Raw genomic sequence first — 25,056 nt, 5'->3', positions numbered from 1 at the left:
AGTTGCACTGCCTACCCATTGTCAGCATGGCAGCAACAATAGCATGACCAGCCCCCCGGGAATGACTAGACTCAGCAGAACGGACCCCCTCCAGTTGCTCACCAGGAAACACTCGGAGGCCTGAAACCATCATGATTGTCACCCCTTGGTCTAGCCTCTTTCACGGTTAAATTGAAGTCATTTATATCTGAACCGTTGTGTTCCAAGGCCTGAGAGAAACCGCCATCACTGCTGAAGTCCATGTAAGCAAGCGCCTTAGAAGCACTAGTATCCATGAAAGCTTTTGTTTCTCCTCCACGATCACAAAAGAAAGGTGTGCAACTGGAGTCTGTAAAATTTTGTAGCCCTTCCCACATGAGCTTTTCCATCCATGCTTCAATTCCCTTAGTTGCACATATGAAATCAACCTGCCCATGGTATATACTCACATTTACTCCTTTTGATAAGAGCGCATCAACCTCTTTAATTCTTGGTTTCATGAAATCATTTTCTAAGCCAGTGAAAACAAGATCCGCTTGCCCTCCCCATCTGACATCCTTTGGGATAATCTCTAACTTCTCCCTAACTACGCCATTCATGATACTGCCCAGGTCTCCAGCTGAGGAAACCTTTGAACTCAAATAAGTACTTCCTCATTACAACTAAATTTGACACCTCCATGGCAGTGGAAGAAAGTGGGGCACATTCTGAATCCAAAAAAAAATTATAAAAATCCAAATAATTACTACTGCCCATAATCACATCCTCGAGGTCATTCCATGTATCTGTTGCCTCTCCATACTGGCCATTTTTGAGTTGAGGCCTAATCTTCAAAGCAAAACTGTTTGATTTTTCAAGTCCAATGCTATCGAGTTGGGATACATCTCTGAGCAGAGGACCCCAGGGCAACAGAAAATCCGCTGGTGAAATCCAACTATCTCCCAACGCAACCCCTCCAAGTTTCAGCTTCAATTTTCCATCCTCAACAACTTTCAAAACCGATAAACTAGTTGTCACATCATATTTCGCATGAACCTTCCTTGTGCTATAGCCACATATGTCAGGTCCAAACATAATGCTGTATGGAGTCTCTCCACCAAGTTGCTTTTGATCCACATCACTGCTTAGCAACTTCATATACCCACCACCACAATCAAGCTTCTGCTCATGCTTGACAGAAAATTGAAAGACCAAGGTCTTGTCTTTGTTAGAGATCTCAGGAAACTGTGAAGAGATAGCAAAAAATATGTAGTCTGGAGAAGTTTGGATGCCTTTATCATTGGGATCACCACTCCATTTTCCAGAAGTGTGCAACCAATCACCTGCTATGCCTTCATCATTTTTCCAATCTGATTTCACCCAGTAGATTTGTTGGGCCCGCTCTCCGACAATTAGTTCCATTGATCTGGGGTAGTGACCAAATCTGTTTGGTTCCAGAAACCAGCCGAGATGAAAATCTCTTGCCCTTTGAGCTGCTGCCATATTTTCGATTCTCTCACTAGAAGGTTCATATCACAAGAAATCTAACAAGATTCCAATGCTGATTGGAATAGCAACAGACCCAGCAGTCGTTTCAGCACTAATAGCAGAACCATACAGCACGAATGCATTCTTAACATTAGATACAGGTTCCCTTGTCTCCAACAAAAAATTTTCCCCAGAGTTGAGAACCATCTCTAGGAGGCTATCAGCAACAACAAATTTGACTGGTTCACTATTAAATTCTGGAATAGGCTTTGATATTCGGAATGGCTCAAGTTTACCTTCCGTGTTTGCTTTCAACCCGGAAGCAATGTGGCCGGGTGCCAACTTTTCTTTGAGGAATATCTGGCCCTCTTCTTGTTGTATGATAATGAGAGGCACCTGGTCCTCCTTAAGGCCAAAATACTGGAAGGCACCTTGGGCTGCTGCAACATCACCTAAAAGAAAGCCTATGCCATTTCCTCTGTTGTTAGAAGCAACTTTATGATACTCCAATTTGAATGCTTCAAAATTCGCAGCATCAAAATTTATGAATAACATAGCCTTTGCAAGAGGATTATTGAATAATTTTATGACGAAAGGGTGATTGGTGGGGTCTTTGTTAAACAAAGTCACAATAGGAATAGTGGCTTCCTCAACAAATTTTTCCAAAGCATCTACATAAAAATCTGGATAATCAACAAACATTGCATCAAATGGCTTAAATAGCCTAACAAGAGGCCCTTTTACTGTTGAATCTCCTTGTGGAAGGTGTTTGGCATCCAATGAGCAACGAACCCATGCACAGTGACTATGCTCATCAACAAAAAAACAAAGTCCCCCCAAATTTTTTTCTGAGATACGCTAAAGTTCACGGCAATAGAAAAATAAAACAACCTCCATTCAATTTTTATTTTCCTTCCTGGATCCCCAAAAAAAATTTCTCTTGCATTGTAGAGACTTCATCACTCAGCTGCACGAATTTGTTCATCTTACGGCAAGATTGAATGCAAAAATGAGGTTGTCGAAACTTACCCCACCCAATTTGGAAATTGGGTTTTGTCTGTTCTACCGAGACTGAGAGTGACGGTGAGAGGGAGCGTAAGAGGTGGTGGCTGGAAGTCACATCCCACCGGACTTGTTTCCAGCTGTGCCGACGGAGCCTCCTTCATGTCAGGAGGGGAAGGGCAACCCTTTGGGGCTTCTCCGCTTGGGGATTTTCAGAGGCAGAGGGCTCGCGGAAACACCTCCTTGTCAGACGAATCGCCAAAAATATTACCTTCTCCTGTGCTGGGAGACATTCTGCTGGCCTTGAGGAGGGGTTTGTTGAGGTCGAACCCACGTCCACCCTTACCGATGGGGTTTTGGCAGCTTACCCCTCTGATTTCCCAAATCGTCGTCGCCGTTTTTCGGCTTTGGATTTCCTTGCACGAAAATCTTGAATTTTTTTGAAGCATGGTCTAAATCTTCGTCGTCGCAGTTCGGCCTTGTATTTCCTTGCTTGGAAATCTTGGATTTTTCTAAAGTATGGCCTTGTATTTTTCCGGCTTTGAGGTTTCCCCCAAATATTCCGCAGGGCCTTTGGTTGGTAAACAAGACGAAATTGTTGATTTTTCCGGCCCATGGTCTGTTGCCTCGTCCAAGACAACTTCTGTTGTTTTCCCCTCGCGTACGTCCTGCTCAGAGATTTCAGGTCGTATGACCTTTTTTGCGGAAGCAAGTTGCTTCCTTGCAAGAAAAATTTTCACGTAGGCTGCACGCCATTCCCGTATTTTTTTCCTCTTCAATGCCAATCCACCACATTTCTCTTATTTCTCTGTGCATCGCCATCCATTCTTCTAGGGATATTTCTCTATGCATCGCCATCCATTCTTCTAGGGATATTTCTCTGTTCATCGCCATCCATTCTTCTGGGGATATAGAATGGCTCATTGTGTTCCCGCTCTGATACCAGTTGTTATGGTCCCAGATTTGACACAAGGATTTGTTGTTATGGTTCCGGTTTGGCCATGGGAATTGTAGAAAGACATGGTGGAATTGTAGGGAGACATGGAGAGGAAGACGAAGATCAAGCTAAAGGGAAGCTTGAAAACCCCTAGAGCTTGTTGAGGAGAACTCCCAACCTGTTTACCCTAAAATTAACTTAAAATCAATGCTTGTCTTTCTCATTGCTCTTACCCCTTAAATAGGGTTCACCCTGTTAGGTTTTAATATAAAATATTACAAAATACCCATGTAAATAAAATATTCCAAAAAATACTCCTATAAATAAAATATTCCAAAAATACCTATGTGGCCTAAACTGAAATAAAACAAAGTAAATTAAAGAAAAAATAATAATAATGTTATTGTGTTCATAACAGGGTCTTCCTTGGTCGTGTGGCCTGGAGCCCGTCTTCCAATACTACCCCTCAAGATGGGGGTAAGAGAACATCATGAACTCCTAGCTTGCTACAAATTATGTACGGAATCCTTTTGTAGAAAATGATAGTCGTGCCATCTTTAACACTCCCCCTCACATTGGTACTCTCTTCCATGTGGCCCAGCTGGCCAATCCAGGGGGGGTATAACATAGAAGTAATAATAAGTTCCCCTGTCATGGTTTCCCAACCGTGATATTTTTTGACAGGGTATCCTCCGTCATGGTTTCCCAACCATGATATATATATATTTTATTTTATTTTTTTTTACTGGGCCCATCATGGTTTTGCAACCGTGATATTTTTTTACAAGGTATTAAGTTCCTCCATCATGGTTTCCCAACTGTGATATTTTTTGACAGGGTATCCTCCATCTTGGTTTCCCAACCATGATATTTTTTTTTACAGGGCCCGTCATGGTTTTCCAATCGTGATATTTTTTACGGGGTCAAAAAAATGATGATATGAGAAAGAATGTCGAGGCCACCTCTTCTCATTTAATAATGTCCCCAAAGAGACATAATAGTTGTAGCTGAATATAATACAACCATTTTTCAACACTTATAACACGAAACAAAATAATAAACCTTGTAGTAGGACCAATGAAATAATCATAATCCGATATAATATTTTTTCTTAGATGCACAAACTTCATCTTTTGTGTTCCACCTTTCTTGAAAATTTAGGTCACATAAACTTATCCACAACATATGGATGTAATGGCAGTGATCCCTCAAACTAGGGAGAAGTGAGATATTTTTCTGATATATAAACTCAAAAAGTGATGCAAAACAATGGGCATAAATTCGGAATTTTCAATACAACAGAATAACAGCATAACCTTTGATTCTTCCAATGAGAATATATATTTAAATATAGATCAGATTGACATGAAATTTTCTCCTTATGAAACTAGACTTAAATACCTTTCATCCAAGTATAACTTCTCTTCATAAAATATAATTATCAGAAGATAAATAATCTAATATATTTCGGTCTTTGTCATCTTGCCTAACTAAGTACAGTTTCTCCTTTTTTTTCCAGCGAGACCATTGACTCTTCCAAGATCAATATATTCTTATAAAAAAATCAAATCTAGAATTGGTTGAATAGGTAAAAAATAAACTTACAGATATTTCTTTTGATATATAATGATCCATATAAAATCTCGTTCTTGATAGCATAATATACCTCGAAAGTTGAAGCTTTCTACTGTTGCTCGAACCTTTTTTTCAATATGACCTTTGCCACTTAAAATATCGATTTATCTTTGTAGATAAATTCGATTTAAAATTGGCTGAATATCTAAGTGAATTGACTTATAGATATTTATTTTGGTATATATATCTCCATATAAAGTCTCATCCTTGATAGCATAAAATACCTCAGAAGTTGAACCTTTCTGCTGCTGCTCGAACCTCTATTTCAATCTGACTTTTGCTCATTCAAATATTGATTTCTATTTTTAGATAACTCCGATTGAAAAAAAATCATTTTTTTTGGGAAATTAGACTCAAATATATTTCCGTCAATATATAACTTTCTATATGAAAGTCTCAGTATAGAAGTGAAAAACTCAAAACAAACTACGCGTATAGGGAGTGAAAAAAAATAACTATGAAGCTAGACTTAGGGTTTAAGGTTTAGAGAAAATGATCTCAATATCTTTGTGGGTTGACCAAGTCGACTCACAGAACCTGCTCGGATACCATATTGAATTTATGGAGAAGATAAATAATTCATTGACTTCTTTAAATATTATAATCAGAGTACATGAACCTCTATTTATAATAGAGGAAGGTAGTAGAGTCCAACTACAATAAAACTACCTTTGTCCCGATTACACCCAAACTCTAACACTTAAGATAAGCCTCAGCATAATTAAATAACTCAATATAAATAGAAGACAAACATAACTCAAACTAGAATTCTTCTATGACGTGACCATAAGATAAAGGTGTCAGCTCATGGTTATCTTTGTGAGTCCTTGATCTTCCTACCAACTTGTGGTTATTTTTGTGATTCCATCTTGATCTTCCAACTTACGTGATAAGGATGCCAACTCATGGTAATCATGGTGGGTCCTACTTCTTATGTGCTTGGGCCCATCTTGTGGGCCTTCCTTGGTCGTGTGGCCCCATCTTATAATACTCTTAGATATGTGGGCCTTCCTTGGTCATGTGGGCTGGAGCCCATCTTCCAAGAGAGTCTAAGTACAATTAAACTGCCTTCTCCTAATTACATTCAAATTATAACTCTTTAAGATAATTCAACCATAATAAAATAACTCAACATAATTAGAAAACTAACATAACTCAAACTAAACATCTTCTATGAGGACGTGATCATAGGATAAATATGCTAGCTCGTGGTCATTTTTGTGGGTCCCACTTGATCTTCCATCTCTTGTGATAAGGATACCAGCTCGTGGTATCTTTGTGGATCCCAATTGATCTTAGTTATGGTCTTGGGTTAAGTACTTGGCTTTCCGCTACCAAACAGATCGGTCTTTTGGTATGTATTGGCTAGGTGCTTAACATTTGGTATCAGATTAGGCACTATGTCGCGAGTTCAACTCCTGACGTGGGCGCTCACGTCGACTCAGATTTTGGCAACGTTGTAACAATGGACCGTGTCGCTATTGTTAAGCCACCATGGTTGTCTGCTCGTGAAGGTGGGTGTGATGTTATGGTCCTGGGTTAAGTACTTGGCTTTTTGCTACCAAACAGATCAGTCTTTTGGTATGTATTGGCTAGGTGTTTAACAATATTCAAATCTTCCAACTCATTCCAGCTTGTACTTCTTATCTTCCAACTCATGCCAGCTCATGTAATGACTCCTCTTGGCATCTCACATCCTCATGGTGGGTCCCACATTGTAACACTCCCCTTCAAGCTGGGGGTGAGAAAATATCATAAATGCCCAACTTGTTGAAGATGGTGGGCAAGATCTTATGAGTGAATGGTTTGGTAAGAATGTCTACAACTTGGCTATGTGAAGATATATGTCTGAGAGATAATATGCCGGTTTGAAAATTTTCTCGTATGAAGTGGTAGTCTATTTTAATGTGCTTTGTTCTCTCATGGAAGACCGGATTTGATGTGATATGTATTGTTGTCTGATCATCGCAATATAGATCCATAGGAGCCTCTTTATAAAATCCCAGTTCAGTGAGAAGGGATCTGATCCATAGAAGCTCACTTACTGTGTGTGCCATGTCTTTGTACTCTGCTTCTGCACTAGACCGAGCAATTACATTCTGCTTCTTGCTTCTCTATGTAACCAAGTTCCCTCCAATCATTGTACAATATCCTGAAGTAGATTTTTTTTCATCCGGGGATCCGACCCAGTCTGCATCGAAGAATTCTTCTATGTTGAAGTGACCATGGTTCTTATAGAGAAACCCTTTTCCTAGAGCTCCTTTCAAATATTACAATATGCTTTCTAGGGCTTGCCAGTGACTGAGTTGTGGTTTGTGCATGTATTGACTTACCACACTTACTGCATATGACATATCTAGTCTTGCTACACAGAGATAAATAAGTTTTCCCACAAGTCTTTGATATTTTCTAATATCCACATCTTCTCCAGTACCTACACTTAATTTTGTGTTTGAGTCCATAGGGGTTTCTGCTGGTTTACACCCCATCATTCATGTCTCCTCTAGTAGATCAAGGACATACTGCATTTGAGATAGTACAATCCCATATCTAGACTGTAGTACTTCAATACCAAAAAAATATTTGAGGAGTCCAAGATCTTTTGTCTTGAATTCTGCACATATATTTTTCTTGGTTTCCTGGATTCCCACGGGATTACTACCGGTTAAAATAATATCATCAACATATAATGGCAAAATTACCTTGCCTTAAGGTGTATTTTTAATAAAGACTGAGTGATCTACATAACATCTACGAAATCCAACCCGTATGAGGGTTTGGCTAAAATTTTCAAACCATGCTCGAGGAGACTGTTTATGGATTTCTTCAATCGACATACTAACTCCCCCTCAACCACATAACCAGGTGGTTTATGCATATAAATTTCTTCCTTGATATCCCCATTAAGAAAAGGATTTTTCACATCAAGCTAATATACTTGCCAGGAAGAATTAGCTGCCAGAGATAATAAAATATGTACCGAGTTCATTTTGGCCATTACAGAGAATGTTTCCTCATAATCAATTTTATAACACTGTGTATAGCCTTTAGCAATGAGGAAAACCTTAAGACGAGGAATGGACCCATCCAAATTGTGTTTCATTTTAAAAACCCACTTGCAACTGACATGTTTCTTATCTGATGGAAAAGGAACTAGAGCCCATGTGTTATGGTTATGAGTTAAGTACCTATGCTTTCCACTCCTGACAGGCCAGTCTTTTGGGTAGTATTGTCTAGGTGCTTAACATTTGGTATCAGAGCAGGCTCTGTTATGGTCCTGGGTTAAGTACCTATGTCTTCTGCTCCTAACATGTCAGTCTTTTGGGTAGTATTGGCTAGGTGTTTAACATTTGGTATCAGAGCAGGGTAACCCAACAGATATCAGCAGGCATGAATTGCTTGAAGCTATCCTCAAAGGTAATGCAGATAATCAGAAAAAAATTTGCTGAATTGGAGGAGAGGTTCTCTAAGGTTGATACCGGTATGGAGACCTTGAATGGAAGAATGGATAGCATGGAGACTGGTCTGACTACTAGAAGGAACACACTCCGAGCACCACTTTACTAGGGGATACGAAATCGAGCAGACATCTACCTCAGTACATAAAAAAATTGACAAGTGCTGAGATGGTGGAGAGGCGGCCCAAAAATCTGTGTTACAACTGTGATGAACCATATCGGATTGGTCATCAGTGCAAAAGATTGTTTTTAATTTATACGGATGAAGATGATGATATCGAGGTGGCAGAGGATATGATAGAGGAAGCACCACCGGAAATTTCCTTGCATGCAATTACTAGGCAAAAGTCGCCCAAAACCATGCAAGTCAGAGCTCAGCGATCGGGAACTCGTGGGCCTAGTGGACTTGGGGAGCACCCACAATTTTCTTAGTTTGACGGCGGCCCAGCACCTGCAGTTATAGATTCTTCCCCATCCGACAGCCATAGTCTCAATGGCCAATGGGGAGAGGGTTCCTAGCTACGAAATCAACAAGGTGGTAAATTTTACTATTGGCACTACTTTGTTTCATGTTGAGTTTTTTGTTATTCCTCTGGCTGGTTTTGATATGGTATTGGGAATCAAATGGTTACAAACGTTGGGACCCATTTTGTAGGACTTTTCTGCATTGACAATGAGTTGTGTCCTACGTGGTAGCCAAGTGCTCCTACAAGGAAGTCAGACAGAAACACAACAACACTTTCATTCTCTGACTGCCCCGGATAATTCAATAGGTAATATTGATGGTCTTATTTATGAGTTCTCCGACCTTTTCTATGAGCCTAAAAGGCTCCCCCTGCTTAGACAGTTTGATCGCTGGATATGTTTGAAACCAGGGTCAGATGTGGTAGTTGTTCATCTGTATCAGTATCCTCACCTCCAGAAAGATGAGATTGAAAGACAATGCCAGACATTGCTACAACAGGGCCTTATTTGCAGCAGTAGGTCCCCCTTCTCTTCACCAGTTCTGCTCATGAAGAAACATGATGGGACTTGGCACTTTTGTGTTGATTACCGTGAGTTGAACGCGCTAACAGTGAAAGAAAAATTTCCCATTCCGGTGGTGGAGGAGCTCCTCGATGAGCTACATGGATCGTGGATCTTCACAAAATTAGACTTACGGTCTGGGTATCATCAGATTCGCATGCATCCAACAAATATTGAAAAGAAGGCGTTCCAAATACACCATGACCACTTTAAATTTGTGGTCATGCCTTTTGGGCTATCAAATGCTCCTTCTACTTTCCAGGCGCTGATGAATGAGGTATTTAACTCTTATCTTCGAAAATTCGTACTTTTTTTTTATGATATACTCATATATAGCAAGTCTCGAGATGACCATTCAGTACATTTGAGAATTGTATTTGATTTATTGCGTGCACACCAATTTTATTTGAAGAAGTCCAAATGCTCCTTTGGGGCATCTCATGTTGCTTACCTGGGCCACATTATTTCCCATGAGGGGGTCACTATTGATCCCGAGAAGATTTAGGCCATTAGTGAGTGGCCACAACCTCAGTCTTGCTCAACATTACGTAGATTCTTGGGTTTGGTAGGCTATTACCTGAAATTTATTCGGAGTTATGGTCTGTTGGCAGCACCTTTGACAAACCTCCTTAAAAAGAATTCCTTTCAGTGGACCGAGGAAGCTTCCATGGCATTTGACGCACTAAAGAATGCTCTTGCATCTACACCGGTGTTACAACTTCCAAATTTTGATGACTTGTTTGCGATAGAATGTGATGCTTCTGGTGGGGGGCATTGGGGTCGTGTTGCATCAGAACTCCCACCCCATTTCTTATTATAGTCGATAGTTGGCCTCTTGTTATCAAAAATTGGCTGCATATGAACGCGAGTTGATCGGGTTGGCCAAGGCGGTCCAACATTGGCGGCCGTATTTATGGGGGCGTACCTTTCTCATCCATACTAATCATTATAGTCTCAAGTTCTTACTCAAGTAGTGTCTCACGACGTCACCACAACAACATTGGATTAGTAAGTTGATGGGCTTTGATTTCTCAGTGGAGTATCATGCGGGCAGATTAAACGAGGCAGATGCCTTGTCCAGAAGTTTTGAACATCAGTAGCTCGTCTATGCCGTCAGCCAGCCGCATTTTCTCATCCTGGATATGGTCCGTGATGCGTATGCCACACTTCTAGTACTACAGGAGCCTGAACCAAAAAAATTTCAATGGGGAGATGGATTCTAAGTGGTCCGTTCAGGATTCACTAATTCGCTATAAGCAGCGGATTTACCTTCTGACTACGTCCGAGTTGCTTCCAGCCATTCTCTTAGCTTATCATTATTCTACCATGAAGGGTTACAAAATACATTGTGGCGTATTCGGGTGGATTTCTATTGGCCGGCTATGAAGTCCTCCATTACTACATATGTCTCCGACTGTCAGGTATGTCGAAGGAACAAATCAGATCATTTGAGTCCTATGGGTCTTCTCCAACCTCTCGCTCTCCCTACTCAGGTATGGGCAGATATTTTGATGGACTTCGTGGAGGGTCTTCCCCTCTCAGTCGGGAAGTCTGTTTTGTTCATGGTGGTTGATCGCTTCTCCAAGTATGGTCATTTTATCCCGATGGCTCACCCCTACATTGCAGCTCGCATGGCACAGACCTTCTTGGAACATATTTTACGCTTACATGGCATTCCTGAATCTATTGTCAGTGACCGGGATGCGGTTTTCACGAGTAGTTTCTGAAGGGAACAATTTCGACTAAGTGGAACGCAATTGAAATTTTCCTCCGCATGTCACCCTCATACTGATGGCCAAACCGAGGTGGTTAATCGGACCATTGAGATGTATCTCCGGTGCTTTGTGGGAGATTGACCAAAATAGTGGGTTCAATGGCTACCCTGGGAAGAATACTGTTATAACACTTCATTCCACTTGGCCTTGCAGTCGTCTCCTTTCCGGGTTCTTTATGGGAGGGACCCCCCACGGCTTCTCTCTTTTACCAAAGGCACCACCCACATGGACGCCATTGATGAGGCGCTCATGGATCGAGATCAGGTGTTGAAGACGATTACAGACCGGCTACAAAAGGCTCAAGACCGGATGACTACGGCTTACAACAAGGGCCACCGGGATGTCTCGTACATGGTTGGGGACTATGTGTGGCTACGTCTTCGGCAGTACTGACAATACTCTCTCACCGGGCCAACGCACCATAAGCTCTCCCCCAAGTACTTTGGGCCCTTCACCATTATTAGACACGTAGGGCAGGTGGCGTATCAACTACAATTGCTGGACACAGCGAAGCTGCATGATGTGACTCATGTCTCACTACTGAAACCTCACAAGGGACCAGCCCCTACTTCCCCACCGTTCCTTCCGCCTGTGGACAATGGCCACGTCATTCTGACACCCTACGCGGTGTTACGAGTGCATGTGACGAATGACCAGTGGGACATCCTCGTGTTGTGGACCGCTACAGACCCCGAGGCAGTGACATGGGAGCAGTTAGAGACCTTCAAACAGGTCTATCCAGCTTACGAGCTTGAGGATAAGCTCTTTCTCCAAGAGGAGGCAGATGTTATGGACTCAATAGCACACTGAGTCACTCAGAGGAGGAGACAATGACTCACCAAGTCACCTACTTTTACTTTTATTATTTATGTTTCTTCTAATTTCGAATTTTATTGATTATGTAATAAGACTTGAAGGTAGGGGTATAGTTGGGATTTATAACCCTAACCCTAACCTATCTTGGCGTGAATGACCCTATTTAAAGGGTAAGGAATGAGAAATAAAGGAAGTTTGGATTTAGATTAAAATAGAGTAATTAGGTTCTTGGTTGGTTCCCTATCCTAGGGTTCTTGGCGTGAACTATCCTTGGTGGTTTGCTGCATCCATTGGGGAGTCTTTGAGGAGATAGTAGAAGAAAAAGGAAGAGGAATCATCCTTCTCTTCCAAGCTGCAATAGCTATCCATCTCATCCACGAACCAGTAGTGAGGGAAGGAGGTTTTGCGTGAGCCTTAGCATCAAGAAAGAGGTTTTCGAGTTGCTGATTGAAGAAGGTCTTCAAGAGGTATTTTTATCTATCTTTTCTGAGTTTAGAAGAGCTATAGATTGTCTTCTTTACGTACATCATTGGTAGTTGCATGAATTCAGAAACCCTACTCATTGACGTGAGGTATAAAGTGGGGTTTCATAATTGGATCCTTAAACAGACTCTTGATTGATTTGGTGCATCTATAATTGAAAAAAGGAAACTCCTTTTCAATTATAACGTGTGAGGGAAGTAAAAGAGAGTTTCTTTTCACAAAAACATGTTAAGAAACCCTCTAATAGTGTTGGATCCTTATTTAACTCGCCAAGTTACTAGATCCATGGCTAGGGACCATAACAGCTGCCTCCCTTGAGGAATTGTGATCATAGAATTTGTTTGAATCCCAGATCAGAGGTAGTGGTTGTCCGACCATATAGGTGTCCACACCTCCAAAAGGATGAAATTGAATGCCAATGCAAACTAATGCTGGAACAAGGCCTCATCCGACCCAGCCGGTCACCATTCTCCTCTCCAGTCCTCCTCATGAAGAAACATGATGGCACCTGGAGATTTTGTGTGGACTATAGGGAGTTAAATGCAAAAACAGTCAAAGACAAGTTTCCCATACCTATAGTGGATGAGCTATTGGACGAATTGCATGGTTCTCAATTTTTAACGAAGTTGGATTTACGATCAGCTTATCATCAAGTAAGAATGCATCCACCGGATATTGAGAAAACAACATTCTGTACCCACCATGGACATTTTGAATTCGTGGTGATGTCATTCGGGTTATCTAACGCTCCTTCAACTTTTCAGTCCTAGATGAATGAGGTATTCCGTGACTATCTTTGAAAGTTTGTTTTAGTCTTCTTTGATGATATTTTAATTTACAGCAAGTCATGGGACCAGTATTTGGAAGATTTACGTCTTGTTTTCCAACTACTTTGAGCATATCATCTCACTTGAAACACTCTAAATGTTCATTTGGGAAACCTCAAGTTGCATATCTTAGCCACATCATCTCAGAAGTAGGTGTGACAATGGACCCAGAAAAAATTAAAACATTCACGAACTAGCCACAATCACAAAACATATCAGCCTTAAGAGGATATTTGGGGTTAACCGGATATTATTGGAAGTTCATAAAATATTACGGGCAGCTGGCCACACCCTTGAGCAGTCTTCTCAAATGCAATGCCTTCAATTGGAGCACAACTGCCACAAAATCCTTCAAAGAACTCAAATAAGCATTAGCTTATGCCCCTGTCCTACAATTACTTGACTTTGAGACTTTATTTGTGGTAGAGTGTCACACTTTTGGGGAGGTATTGGGGCGGTTCTTCAACAAACTCAACATCCCATTGCATATTTTAGCCACCAATTAGCAGAACGTCTTCAAAAGTTACCAGCTTATGAACGAGAGCTTATTGGATATTTCAAGGCTGTTCAACATTGGCAACCATACTTGTGGGGGCGAACCTTCCTCATCCGCACTGATCATTACAACCTCAAATTTCTACTAGAGCAACGAATCTCTACTTCTCCACAACAGCATTGGATCAGCAAATGGGCTTTGACTTTACGGTGGAACATAAGGTGGGGAAATCGAATAAGGTAGTTGATGCCTTATCAAGACGTCTAGATGAACAACAACAATTCTATGCCATTAGTCAGCCCAAGTCTCTCCTGTTAGACTCCATTAAAGAGGAAACTCAGAATACTCCAGCGCGCCAGGAGTTGTATCATCCGATTACTGATGGGACAATGGACTCCAAGTGGTCTATTCGGAACAACATCATATTACATGACAATCAAATATACTTACCATACTCATCTCCCTTGATTGCAGTAATCTTATCCAGTTATTATGATAGCACCCATGAAGGTGTTCACAAGACGTTGCATCAGATTCGGGACAACTTTTATTGGAAGGACATGAAGTTAGCAATTGCAGATTACATGACCTCCTATCAAGTATGCCAATGCAATAAAGCAGAACATTTAAGCCCACCTGGCGTCCTCCAACCACTCACCCTTCCCACAAGTTTGGGCTGATCTTTCCATGGACTTCATTGATGGCCTCACCAAAACTTCTTGCAAATCCGTCCTCTTTGTAGTGGTTGACCAATTTTCCAAGTATGCTCACTTTATTCCATCGGATCATCCTTATACGATTTCTAGAGTAGCTCAAGTGTTCTTAAAAAACATTGTTCATTTGCACGACATTCTAGAGTCCATTGTGAGTGATCGACATACAATCTTTACCAGCCACTTCTGGAGGGAGCTTTTCCGATTACGCGGTACCAAACTCTACTTTTCCTCTTCTTATCATCCTCAATCAGATGGCTAGACTGAGATTTTTAATCGCACGGTGGAAATATATTTACGGTGCTTTGTGGGGGACCACCCTAAACGATGGGTCGAATGGATTCCATGGGTAAAATATTGCTACAATACATCTTTTCACATAGTTTTGCAGGCTACCCCTTTCCAGGTCTTGTATGGAAGGGATCCTCAACATTTGCTCTCTTATATGCCAGGCTTCACCCGAGTTGATGCTCTTGACTAGGCCCTCCTAAACCGTGATTAGGTGCTCCAAGACACTACCTAACGTCTCCAGAAAGCTCAGGCTCGTATGAAGGAATACTATGACAGGGGGCACATAGATGTTACTTACAACCCAAGTGATTATGTGTGGCTCCGACTCCATCCCTACCGTCAACACTCCCTTGGTGACCACCAACACAAGCTCTCACCCAAATTTTTTGGGCCCTTCTCTTTTACAATGTGGGACCCACCATGGTTCACGAGCTGGAGGGACCCACCATGAGGACGTGGGATGCCAAAAAGAGTCCTCACCCAATCTAGCACGAGTTAAGAGATAAGAGGCACAAGCTGGAATAAGTTAGAAGACTTGAAGATCAAGTGGGACCCACAAAGATACCACGATATGGTAATCTTATCAATATGAGCTGGAAGATCATGTGGGACCCACAAAGATAAGATCACGAGCCAGATCCTCTCTTATGTCCCTGTGATTCAAGAAGATTTAGAGTTCAAATTATATTAGACCTCTAGTAGATTGTGTTATCTTTTCATGATAGACTTATCTTCGAGAGTTAGAGTTGGAATGTAATTAGGAGACTTAAAGGTTAATTGTATAAGGACTCTATCACTTCCTCTACTGTAAATAGAGGTGTTGTAATTCGGAATTAATCAAGTTCTACAATTCTTTCTTGAGTAAATCTCTCTCTCTCTCTTTCCTTGGTGCACACCTTTCTTCACTTCTTCTCTTCTCTCTACCCGATAGCTTTCTTCCCCTTTTCTTCTTCTTATTTCTCTCTTCTCTTGCTCGGAATATTGGAAAAGGGATTTTAAATCCAACATGGTATCAGAACATTAAATTTAGGATCCCCACATCAAAAGTAATGATCTAAGAAGATATGATCAACACCACTCATAGAAGGCTCTTTGTCAAGAAAGAGCACAAACCGTGAGATAAGTTTTTAATTTTTTTTATTACTTCATGTTACTGGTTTCTGAATTTATAAGATGATTTAAAGATGACTATGTGAATGTTTTTCATTTTATGAGATTGTGGATATGAATGACTCTCGATCTAGAAGAAGCTATAAAAATAGTTTTTGTTGGAAGATGGGCTCCAGCCCACACGACCAAGGAAGACCCACATATCTAAGAATATTATAAGATGGGTCACACGACCAAGAAAGGCCCACAAGATGGGCCCAAGCCCATAAGAAGTAGGACCCACCATGATTACCACAAGTAGGCATCCTTATCACATAAGTTGGAAGATCTAGAAGGACTCACAAAGACATCTTTATTTTATGGTCACGTCCTAGAAGAGTTCTAGTTTGAGTTGTGTTTGTCTTTTATCTATATTGAGTTATTTAATTATGCTAGAACTTATCTTGAAGAGTTAGAGTTTGGGTGTAATTGGGATAGAGGTAGTTTTATTGTAATTGGACTCTACTACCTTCCTCTATTATAAATAGAGGTTCATGTACTCTGATTATAATAAGCTAATGAAGCCAATGAAGTATTTCTATTTTTCATAAATTCAACATGGCAGAGCAGGTTCTGTGAGTTGACTTGGTCAACCCACAGAGATAATAGATCTTTTTTCTCTAAAACCTAAATCCTAAACCCTAAGTCTAGGTTCGTAGTTTTTTTTTTTAGTCCCTACACCCAAAGTTTGATTTACGTTTTTCACCTCAATAATGAGTTTTTCATTTTGAAATATATATATATATATATATATATATATATATATATATTGAAGGAAATATATTTGAGTCTAATTTCCAAGTAAAAATGATTTTTTCCAATCAGAATTATCTACATAGAGATATTGATATTTGAATGAGCGTAGGTTAGATTGCAAAAGATGTTCGAGCAATAGCAAAAGGCTTCAGATTCCAAGGTATTTTATGCTATCAAGATGTAGACTTCATATGGATAAATATATATCAAAAGAAATATCTATAAGTCTATTCTTTTACCTATTCAACCAATTTTGTTATCTGAGTTATCTACAAAGAAAAATCGATATTTGAAACAGCAAAGGTCAGATTTTCAAAAGAGGTTTGAGCAGCAGTAGAAAGCTTCAACTTCCGAAGTATTTTATGATATCAAGTAAGAGACTTTATATGAAGAATTATATATCAAAAGAAATGTATGTAAGTTTATTTTCTTATCTATTCAAGCAATTATTGGTATGAATTTTTTATAAGGATATATTTATCTTGGAAGAGTCAATGGTCATACTGATAAAAAGGAGAAACAATACTTAGTTCGGCCAGATGACAGAGACCGAAATCTATCAGATTATTTATCTTCTGATAATTATATTTTATGAAGAAAAGTTATTATTTTATGAAATTTATTTAAGTCTAGTTTTAGAAAGAGAAAATTTCATGTCAATCTGATATATATTTAAAGATATATTCGCATTGGAAGAATCAATGGTCATGCAGTTATTCTATTGTATTGAAAAATCCAAATTTAAGCCGATTGTTTTGCGCCACTGTTTGAGTTGCTATATCAGGAAAATATCTCACTTCTCCATGGTTTAAGGGCTTATTACTAAATCTCTGTTATTTTGGCTTATTTCTACATCAATGATATTTGGTTCAAGCTGGGATCACTACCATTACATCCCAGCTTGAGGGGGAGAAGTAGAAGAAGTACGAGAAAGAGGTATTTTATTCCATATGTTGTGGATAAATTTATGTGACCAAAATATTCAAGAAAGGGGGAGCATAAAGATGAAGCTTATGCATCTAATAAAAAATATTTATATTGGATTATAATTATTTCATGGGTCCTTTTAAAATGTTTATTATTTTGGTTCATGTTAGATGAGTTGGAAGATGGTCGTGTTATATTCAGCTGCATTTATTATGTCTCTTTGGGGACATTATTATTGAAGAAGAGGTATCCTCAGTACCTTTTCTCATACAATAATTTATTTGACCCTCAAAAATATCATGGTTGGGACACCATGAGAATTGGTGCCTGGATTGGGACACCATGATAAATTTAACTCTCAAAAATATCACGGTCGGGATACCATGAGAGTTCGTTGTCCTGTGGAGGGACATGGTGGTTTACCCTTCAAAGCAATGCCGATAGATACACTACCTACAGAAGACGGAGTGTGCCCTACATCCAGCATTAGGACTGGAGAGTGGAGCAATGTGTTACTAACTAGGATTTATTTTTACTCTCACTTATATTATGTCAGCAGGGCCTCATGGAAGGACGCAACAGTGTGAGAGGGAGTGTTGGAAGATGAAGGCATATTGGAAGATGAGTCATTTTATACAAAAAGATTTTATACATCATTTGCAGCAAGCTAGGAGTTCATGATGTTCTCTCACCCCTGGCTTGAGGGTGTTGTGGACTCAATAGCACACCGAGTCACACAACGAAGGAGGCAACAACAACTCACTCAATAGGATTTATTTCTTATATTACTTTGAGTATGATTTATTTCTTATATTGTTTTAAGTAGGAATTATTTCTAATTAATTTATATGTAAGGGCATTATGGGGAATTATTGTAACCCTAACCCTAAAACTCCATGACATGACCTATTTAAGGGAAAGGAATGAATGAAATAGGTAAGCTTTGAGATTTTAGAATAACCTAGTCTAAACAGGTTGAGATCACCTCTTGATCTCGAGTTTAGGGTTTACTCCAAAAATCCAACCTATCCTTCACCCTCCATTGTGATCCATCTTCACCCAAATTGATCCCTCATCATCACATTAAGAAGAGGAGCTTCCTGCCCCTTTTTCGAGCCCAAAGAGAGGGTCTTCCCTCATCATCAGCATCAACAACAAGTAGGGTTCAATTCCCTCTTGACGAGTAGCAAAAGAGGAAGAATTGTGGTCCTTTCACGTGAAGGGTTAGAACAACTCTTCTTGTTGGGAATTCATCACGGAAACAGAGCAAGGACAGCCATCAACGTGAGCCAAGGCCACCCCCCTAAGCTAGGCCTTCAAGTCCTAGAACGAGCTGCATCAAATCAGGGTTGAAACCCTGATTTACGTGCGCAAGAACATGTATTCCTCCATTATCTCTCCACCTGAATTAATTCCATTCTAGCTATAACTTTAGCACTAGAATGAGATCATAAAATGGGAGATGGATCACTGGTGGAAGAGTACCCAAAGAAGGGATCTTTAAACCTCCTTATAGAGTCCAGCAACTCAGTACCAGTGCTGGATTCACAACTCCCACGCCGTGTTACTCTATCCATGACCTGGGACCGTAAAAACTTGGTATAAGAGCCGACCCTCGGTGGCCAGTTCGAATCCCCGGAGGAGCGCAGGAGAAAAGGAGCGACCATGTGGAAGGGGCTGACCTGGAGAACTGCGAAGGGGCACTAGGAGTGGGGCAGCCACATGAGTTGGCTAGCTACAGGTGAGCTGCCATGGGAGTCGGCTCGCGAAGGGGGAGTCTGATGTCACAATACACACACCCGATCCTAGGTGTTATAGGACGCCCTGGTCCTGGGCGGGGTTAAGAACCTATGTCTTCCGCTCCTAACAGGCCGATCTTTTGGGTAGTATTGGCTAGGTGCTTAACAGAGGGGGAGTGTTGGAAGATGGGCTTCAGCCCACACAACCAAGGAAGGCCCACATATCTAAGAGTATTATAAGATGGGCCACACGACCAAGAAAGGCCCACAAGATGGGACCAAGCCCATAAGAAGTAGGACCCACCATCATTATCACATAAGTTGGAAGATCAAGAAGGCACAAAGACATCTTTATCTTATGGTCATGTCCTAGAAGAGTTCTAGTTTGAGTTATGTTTGTCTTTTATCTATATTGAGTTATTTAATTATGCTATGACTTATATTTAAGTGTTAGAGTTTGGGTGTAAATGGGACAAAGGTAGTTTGATTGTAATTGGACTCTACTACCTTCCTCTATCATAAATAGGGATTCATATACTCTAATTATAATAAGTTATTGAAGCCAATGAAGTATTTCTCTTTTTCATAAATTCAACTATTTTTTTGGTTTGAAATTTTTGTTAACCGAGACCATTCCATGATCAGATTGTTGAAAAAAAATCATGGGAACAAGAGTCCCCCTGATGTAGAAGATTGATATTGAGTCTCTTATTAGTGGTATTTATTGAGGAAAAAATCGGAATAATGATTTAGCATCAATGCTAAGGTTCTCCATGCACAAAGTTGTTTGAAGAATACTTGAATATTTTGATTAGAATTTTTTTGGAAAATTATTTTCGTTGAAGTGCCTATTGTGGCTAAAGATAATATGAGTAGCAAAGGTGATATACTCAAAATTACCACAATACCCTTACGAAGGGTATCAAATTTTATGAATTGGTCCACATTGGTTCGGAGGTTTCTTATAATAAAGGACCTACTTGGTCATCTCACCAACCGTGGATCACCTATTGATAAAGAAGATATTTTTTATAATAAATGGTTAAAAATGATACCATTGTGATTAATTGGCTAATCAAAAGCATGGAAAAATTGTGGAATGAATGCACTCATTGTGGGAGATATGGCCACACTATCAATACATGCTATTACAAGGAAGGAAGTTATAGTGGAAAAAATTGTCACTATGGAGAAATATGTTATAATGCCAACGGCAAATCAAACTAGAAAAAGGCTAGTCAAGCCTTAGTAGGTGATACAGAGGATCAGCCCACAAAATCAACTGAAAAAAAAAAATTTACTGATGACGAATATTTGTTTCAGAAAATGATGGGTTCTTCTCCAAGTTCCTCATTAAATATTGTTGTCACCACTGCTTCAGGTATGTTATCCGCCTCATCTTCATCCTAGATAATTGACTCAGGAGCCTTCGGGTATCTTATAGGGAACAAATATTTATTACATTTTGTATCTTTGTGTCTTTCACATAAGTTTGTTACCATAGCTGTGTTACGGTCCCGGATTTGACACAAGGATTCTTTGGGAGGATCTGGGATCTGCCACGGGTTACGGGTCTTCCATGCATTACTGTAGGGATAGTAGGAAGACATGGGGAAGACGAAGATCAATGGAGGATGAGAGAATACGTGGGTTTTTTAGGAAAACCCTAACCTCGGGATCAAGAAGGTGATCTCAAGCCTGTTTACGCTAGATTTAACCTAATTCTCAATTCTTCAATCCTCCTCTTTCTCATTACTCATGCCCCTTAAATAGGGTTCACCCTGTTAGGGTTTAAGATAAAATATTACAAAAATACCCCTATAAATAAAATATTCCAAAAATACCCCAGTGGCCTAAAACTGAAATAAATAAAGTAAATTAAAGAAAAAAGCTAAAATAATAATGTTATTGCACGCATAACATTACACCTCCCTTGGAAGATGAGCTTGTCCTCAAGCTCGGAAGTAGTGTTTGTATGCTAACGTGTCCACCGGTGTCGAAGTAGCATCCGCGATAGCTATGACCCCCCCTCAAGACGCCCAAAATTGGAGTTTTTTTTTTTTTTCTTTTTGGCCCGGTCCGAGTTAGCCTTGGTTGACTCGGTTCAAGAACCCCGGTCCGGCGCGCGACTCAGCTTTGTGCACTGATTAAATTTTCCTAACTATGGAAATTTTGAATCGAAAACCATCTTCTTCCTTCTACGAAAATTTCGCCATCGGGTCTTTGGAAATCGGAAACCTGTCATATCCTCCTGCAGATCCTGAACATAGCGGCTGTCGGTAAGTGCGGGAACCTTGTCAAGAGCTGCTCCTTCCCTCAGGGCACTGATGAAGGTGGGCGACGGTCGTCTTCCGTCCTCACGACCCCGAACAAGGCGAAAATTTTGCCGACAGAGTCTCCTGCTGCTCTTGCGGTGAACAACTGCCCTTGGAGGCTTCGCCACTTGGAAATTTGCCGAGACAGACTCTCAAAAATATTTCCTGGTTGGAATGGCCGAAAAAATTTTCCTCTCCCTTGCAGAACAGAGTGTGGCTTGCTATGAGCAGGGGAGGATTGATTTCGGAAATTCTGGATCCTTCGTAGAGATTTTTGAGGCCCCCGTAGTTGGATTTGGTGTCGCACTAGTATCGCCCACCACCAACGACGTCTTGGCAGAAAACCCTACCGAATGCCCCAAATCGTGATCCCCATTGTGCGCTTTGGATCTCCCTATGGGGAAATTTTGAAAGTTTCCGATGCCATGCCTTTTTGCTAATCAGCGTCTGCCTCTACTACAGGGACTTCGGCCGGTAACGGAGATGAATTTTTTTATTTTTCCGGCCATGGGCCGTTCTGCCTGTCCGAGATAGCTTCTGCTACCTCTTGTGCACATATCTGGTCGGAGATTTGAGGTCATGTGACCTGTTTTCCTGCAACAACAAGTTCCTCCCTTGCATAACGTTCAATGGAAGCATCTAACAGTGCTCGTATTTCTTCCAATTCCTTACCCATAGCAATCCATCTTTCTTGGGATATAGAATAACCCATTGTGTTCCTGCTCTGATACCAGTTGTTACGGTTCCGAATCTGACACAAGGATTCTTTGGGAGGATCTGGGATCTACCACAGGTTACAGGTCTTCCATGCATTACTGTAGGGATAGTAGGAAGACATGGGTAAGACGAAGATCAATGGAGGATGAGAGAATACATGGGTTTTTTAGAAAAACCCTAAGCTCGGGATCAAGAAGGTGATCTCAAGCCTGTTTACGCTAGATTTAACCTAATTTTCAATACTTCAATCCTCCTCTTTCTCATTACTCATACCCCTTAAACAGGGTTCACCCTGTTAGGGTTTAACATAAAATATTCCAAAAATACCCCTATAAATAAAATATTCCAAAAATACCCATGTGGCCTAAAACTGAAATAAATAAAGTAAACTAAAGAAAACAACTAAAATAATAATGTTATTTCATGCATAACAAGCTGACGGTTCTCAAACCATGGTTCAAGGGAAATGATCCACTTCCATTACACCATCACTTCCGCTCACTGATATTCTATTTGTTCCTACCTTCCCTTTGAATTTGTTATATGTTAGTCGGCTGACAAAGTATTCTAATTGCTCTATCACCTTCTCATCCACTTCGTGTGTCTTTCAGGGTCTTAAAACGAAGTAGGTGATTGGTGGAGGTCGGGAGGCTATACTACCTAGATGTGCCAAAAATAAATATTGTTTCCACCAGTGAAAATGAGAGAAGGCTATGGCAGAACTGGTTGGGACAAGCATCTACACATTCTCTTCGTTATATATTTCCTACTCTTAAAGTCAGGTAAGTGTTTAATTGTGAAGTTTTTCAACTGAGTAAACATCAAAGGAGTACATACTCACTTCATCTAGAAATCAAAAGTATTACTCCATTTTCATTAATTCATACAGATGTTTGAGGACCCTTGAGCATCTCAAATATTTCTCAAGTCAGGTATTTTATCACATTTATTGATGACTTCACTCGTACCACTTGGTTGTTTCTATTTAAGGAGTGTTATGAGATACCATTGATTTTTAAGTCTTTTCATGCTATGGTACTCACTTAGTTTGGTCAGAAAATAAAAATACTTTGGTCTGATAATTCCAAAGAATACATTTCCAAAGACCTTGACTCTTTTTGTCAAGAAAATGGTATTATCCATCAAACATCATGTGCCTACACTCCTCAACAACATGGTGTAATTGAACGAAAAAATCATCATATTCTTGTGGTAGTTCGAGGTTTATTATATGCCATGAAAGTTCCATACTTTTATTGGCCTCACGCAGTCCTTACCACATGCTTTCTTATAAATCGTCTACTATATTCCGTTATTGGTAATAAATTTCCTTACTCTATATTGTTACCAAATGATGATCCATTTTCACTACCCTTGAAAGTCATCAAGTGTCAATGTTTTGTCCATATTTCCTCCCAAAAACACAGTAAACTTGATCCTAAATCTTTCAAGTGTATCTTTCTAGGCTACTCTCATATACAAAAAGGTTATGTTTGCTATAATCCCACTCTTCAGCGTTACTTGTGTCCAGGGATGTCACATTTTTTGAAGACTCTCCATACTATTCTGATAATGCTCCTCCAGGTTTATCTTCAGTATCAGGTTCTCCTCGGCATGTTGTGCCCCATGCTCTGGAAACTTCTCAGCCTCTAGAAACATTGGGTGACACCACACCTACTAAGTTTACGGATCCCACCGAGGTATGTCCATCTTCTCTAGTTGTTTTTGGCCCACAATATGATACTCGTCCTATTGCACAAAGAAAATAACTCAGATGATACACCATACCCTCTACATCTCATCCCATATCAAATTTTGTGTCTCACCATCATCTGTCCCCTGCATGTTGTCAATTTCTCTCTGCTATTTCTTCCACATCTAGACCACAGTCCTATCAGGAGGCTCTCAAACATCCAGGGTGGAAAACAGTAATGGATGAAGAAATGCTGGTACTTTATGAAAATCAGACATGGGCTCTAGTCCCACTTCCATCAGATAAGAAACCCGTCGGTTGCAAACGGGTGTTTACTATGAAACACAATCCAGATGGGTTTGTGTCTCAGTTGAAGGATCGCCTCATGGATAAAGTCTATACACAATGTTATGGAATTGATTATGAGGAAACCTTCTCTCTAGTGGCAAAAATGAACTCGGTACATGTGTTATTATCTTTGGCGGCTAAATCTTCCTGGACACAAATAAACGTTGAAGAGTGGGACTATAACAAACAAACCCTTTTGCGTGCGAGAGTATCCCAAAAAGATACACTTGATAGATTTAGGATCAAGTATGTTGTGTCTATGAAATGAATTATGAATAAAACATTGACATCCGAAGACTTTCAAAAGTAGTGAAAACGGATCATCATTTGGTAATAATCTAGAGTAAGGAGATTTATTACCAAGAACGGAAGATGGTAGACTATTTATAAGAAAGCAAGCCGTAAGGACTGCATGAGGCCAATAAAAGTATGGAACTTTCATGGCATATAATAAACCTGGAGCTACCTCAAGAATATGACAATTTTTCGTTCGGCTACACCATTTTG

The 25,056-nt window shown here is 40.2% G+C and overlaps 1 protein-coding gene and 1 pseudogene across 1 annotated transcript; both read right to left on the bottom strand.

The window, feature by feature from the left end:
• Positions 1-98: 98 nt before the first annotated feature.
• Positions 99-1,461, bottom strand: LOC137940624 (serine carboxypeptidase-like 51; annotated as a pseudogene).
• A 30-nt stretch (positions 1,462-1,491) lies between these two features.
• On the bottom strand, positions 1,492-2,148 carry LOC137940623 (protein disulfide-isomerase-like). Its single transcript, XM_068785777.1, has one exon. The coding sequence runs from the start codon at positions 2,146-2,148 to the stop codon at positions 1,492-1,494; it is 657 nt and encodes a 218-aa protein (XP_068641878.1).
• Positions 2,149-25,056: the final 22,908 nt, after the last annotated feature.

The sequence above is a fragment of the Aristolochia californica genome, unplaced genomic scaffold, assembly GCF_029961685.1.
Source record: "Aristolochia californica isolate CCGP_79_NKW_82.1479 unplaced genomic scaffold, dmAriCali1.0.hap1 SCAF_9, whole genome shotgun sequence".
Lineage (NCBI taxonomy): Eukaryota > Viridiplantae > Streptophyta > Magnoliopsida > Piperales > Aristolochiaceae > Aristolochia > Aristolochia californica.
The sequence above is the reverse complement of the archived record's forward strand: the minus strand, read 5'-3'. Positions and strand labels throughout refer to the sequence as shown.

Excerpts from the sequence above, each read along its gene's own strand:
- LOC137940623 (XM_068785777.1), bottom strand. The coding sequence starts at position 2,148 with ATGTTTGTTGATTATCCAGATTTTTATGTAGATGCTTTGGAAAAATTT.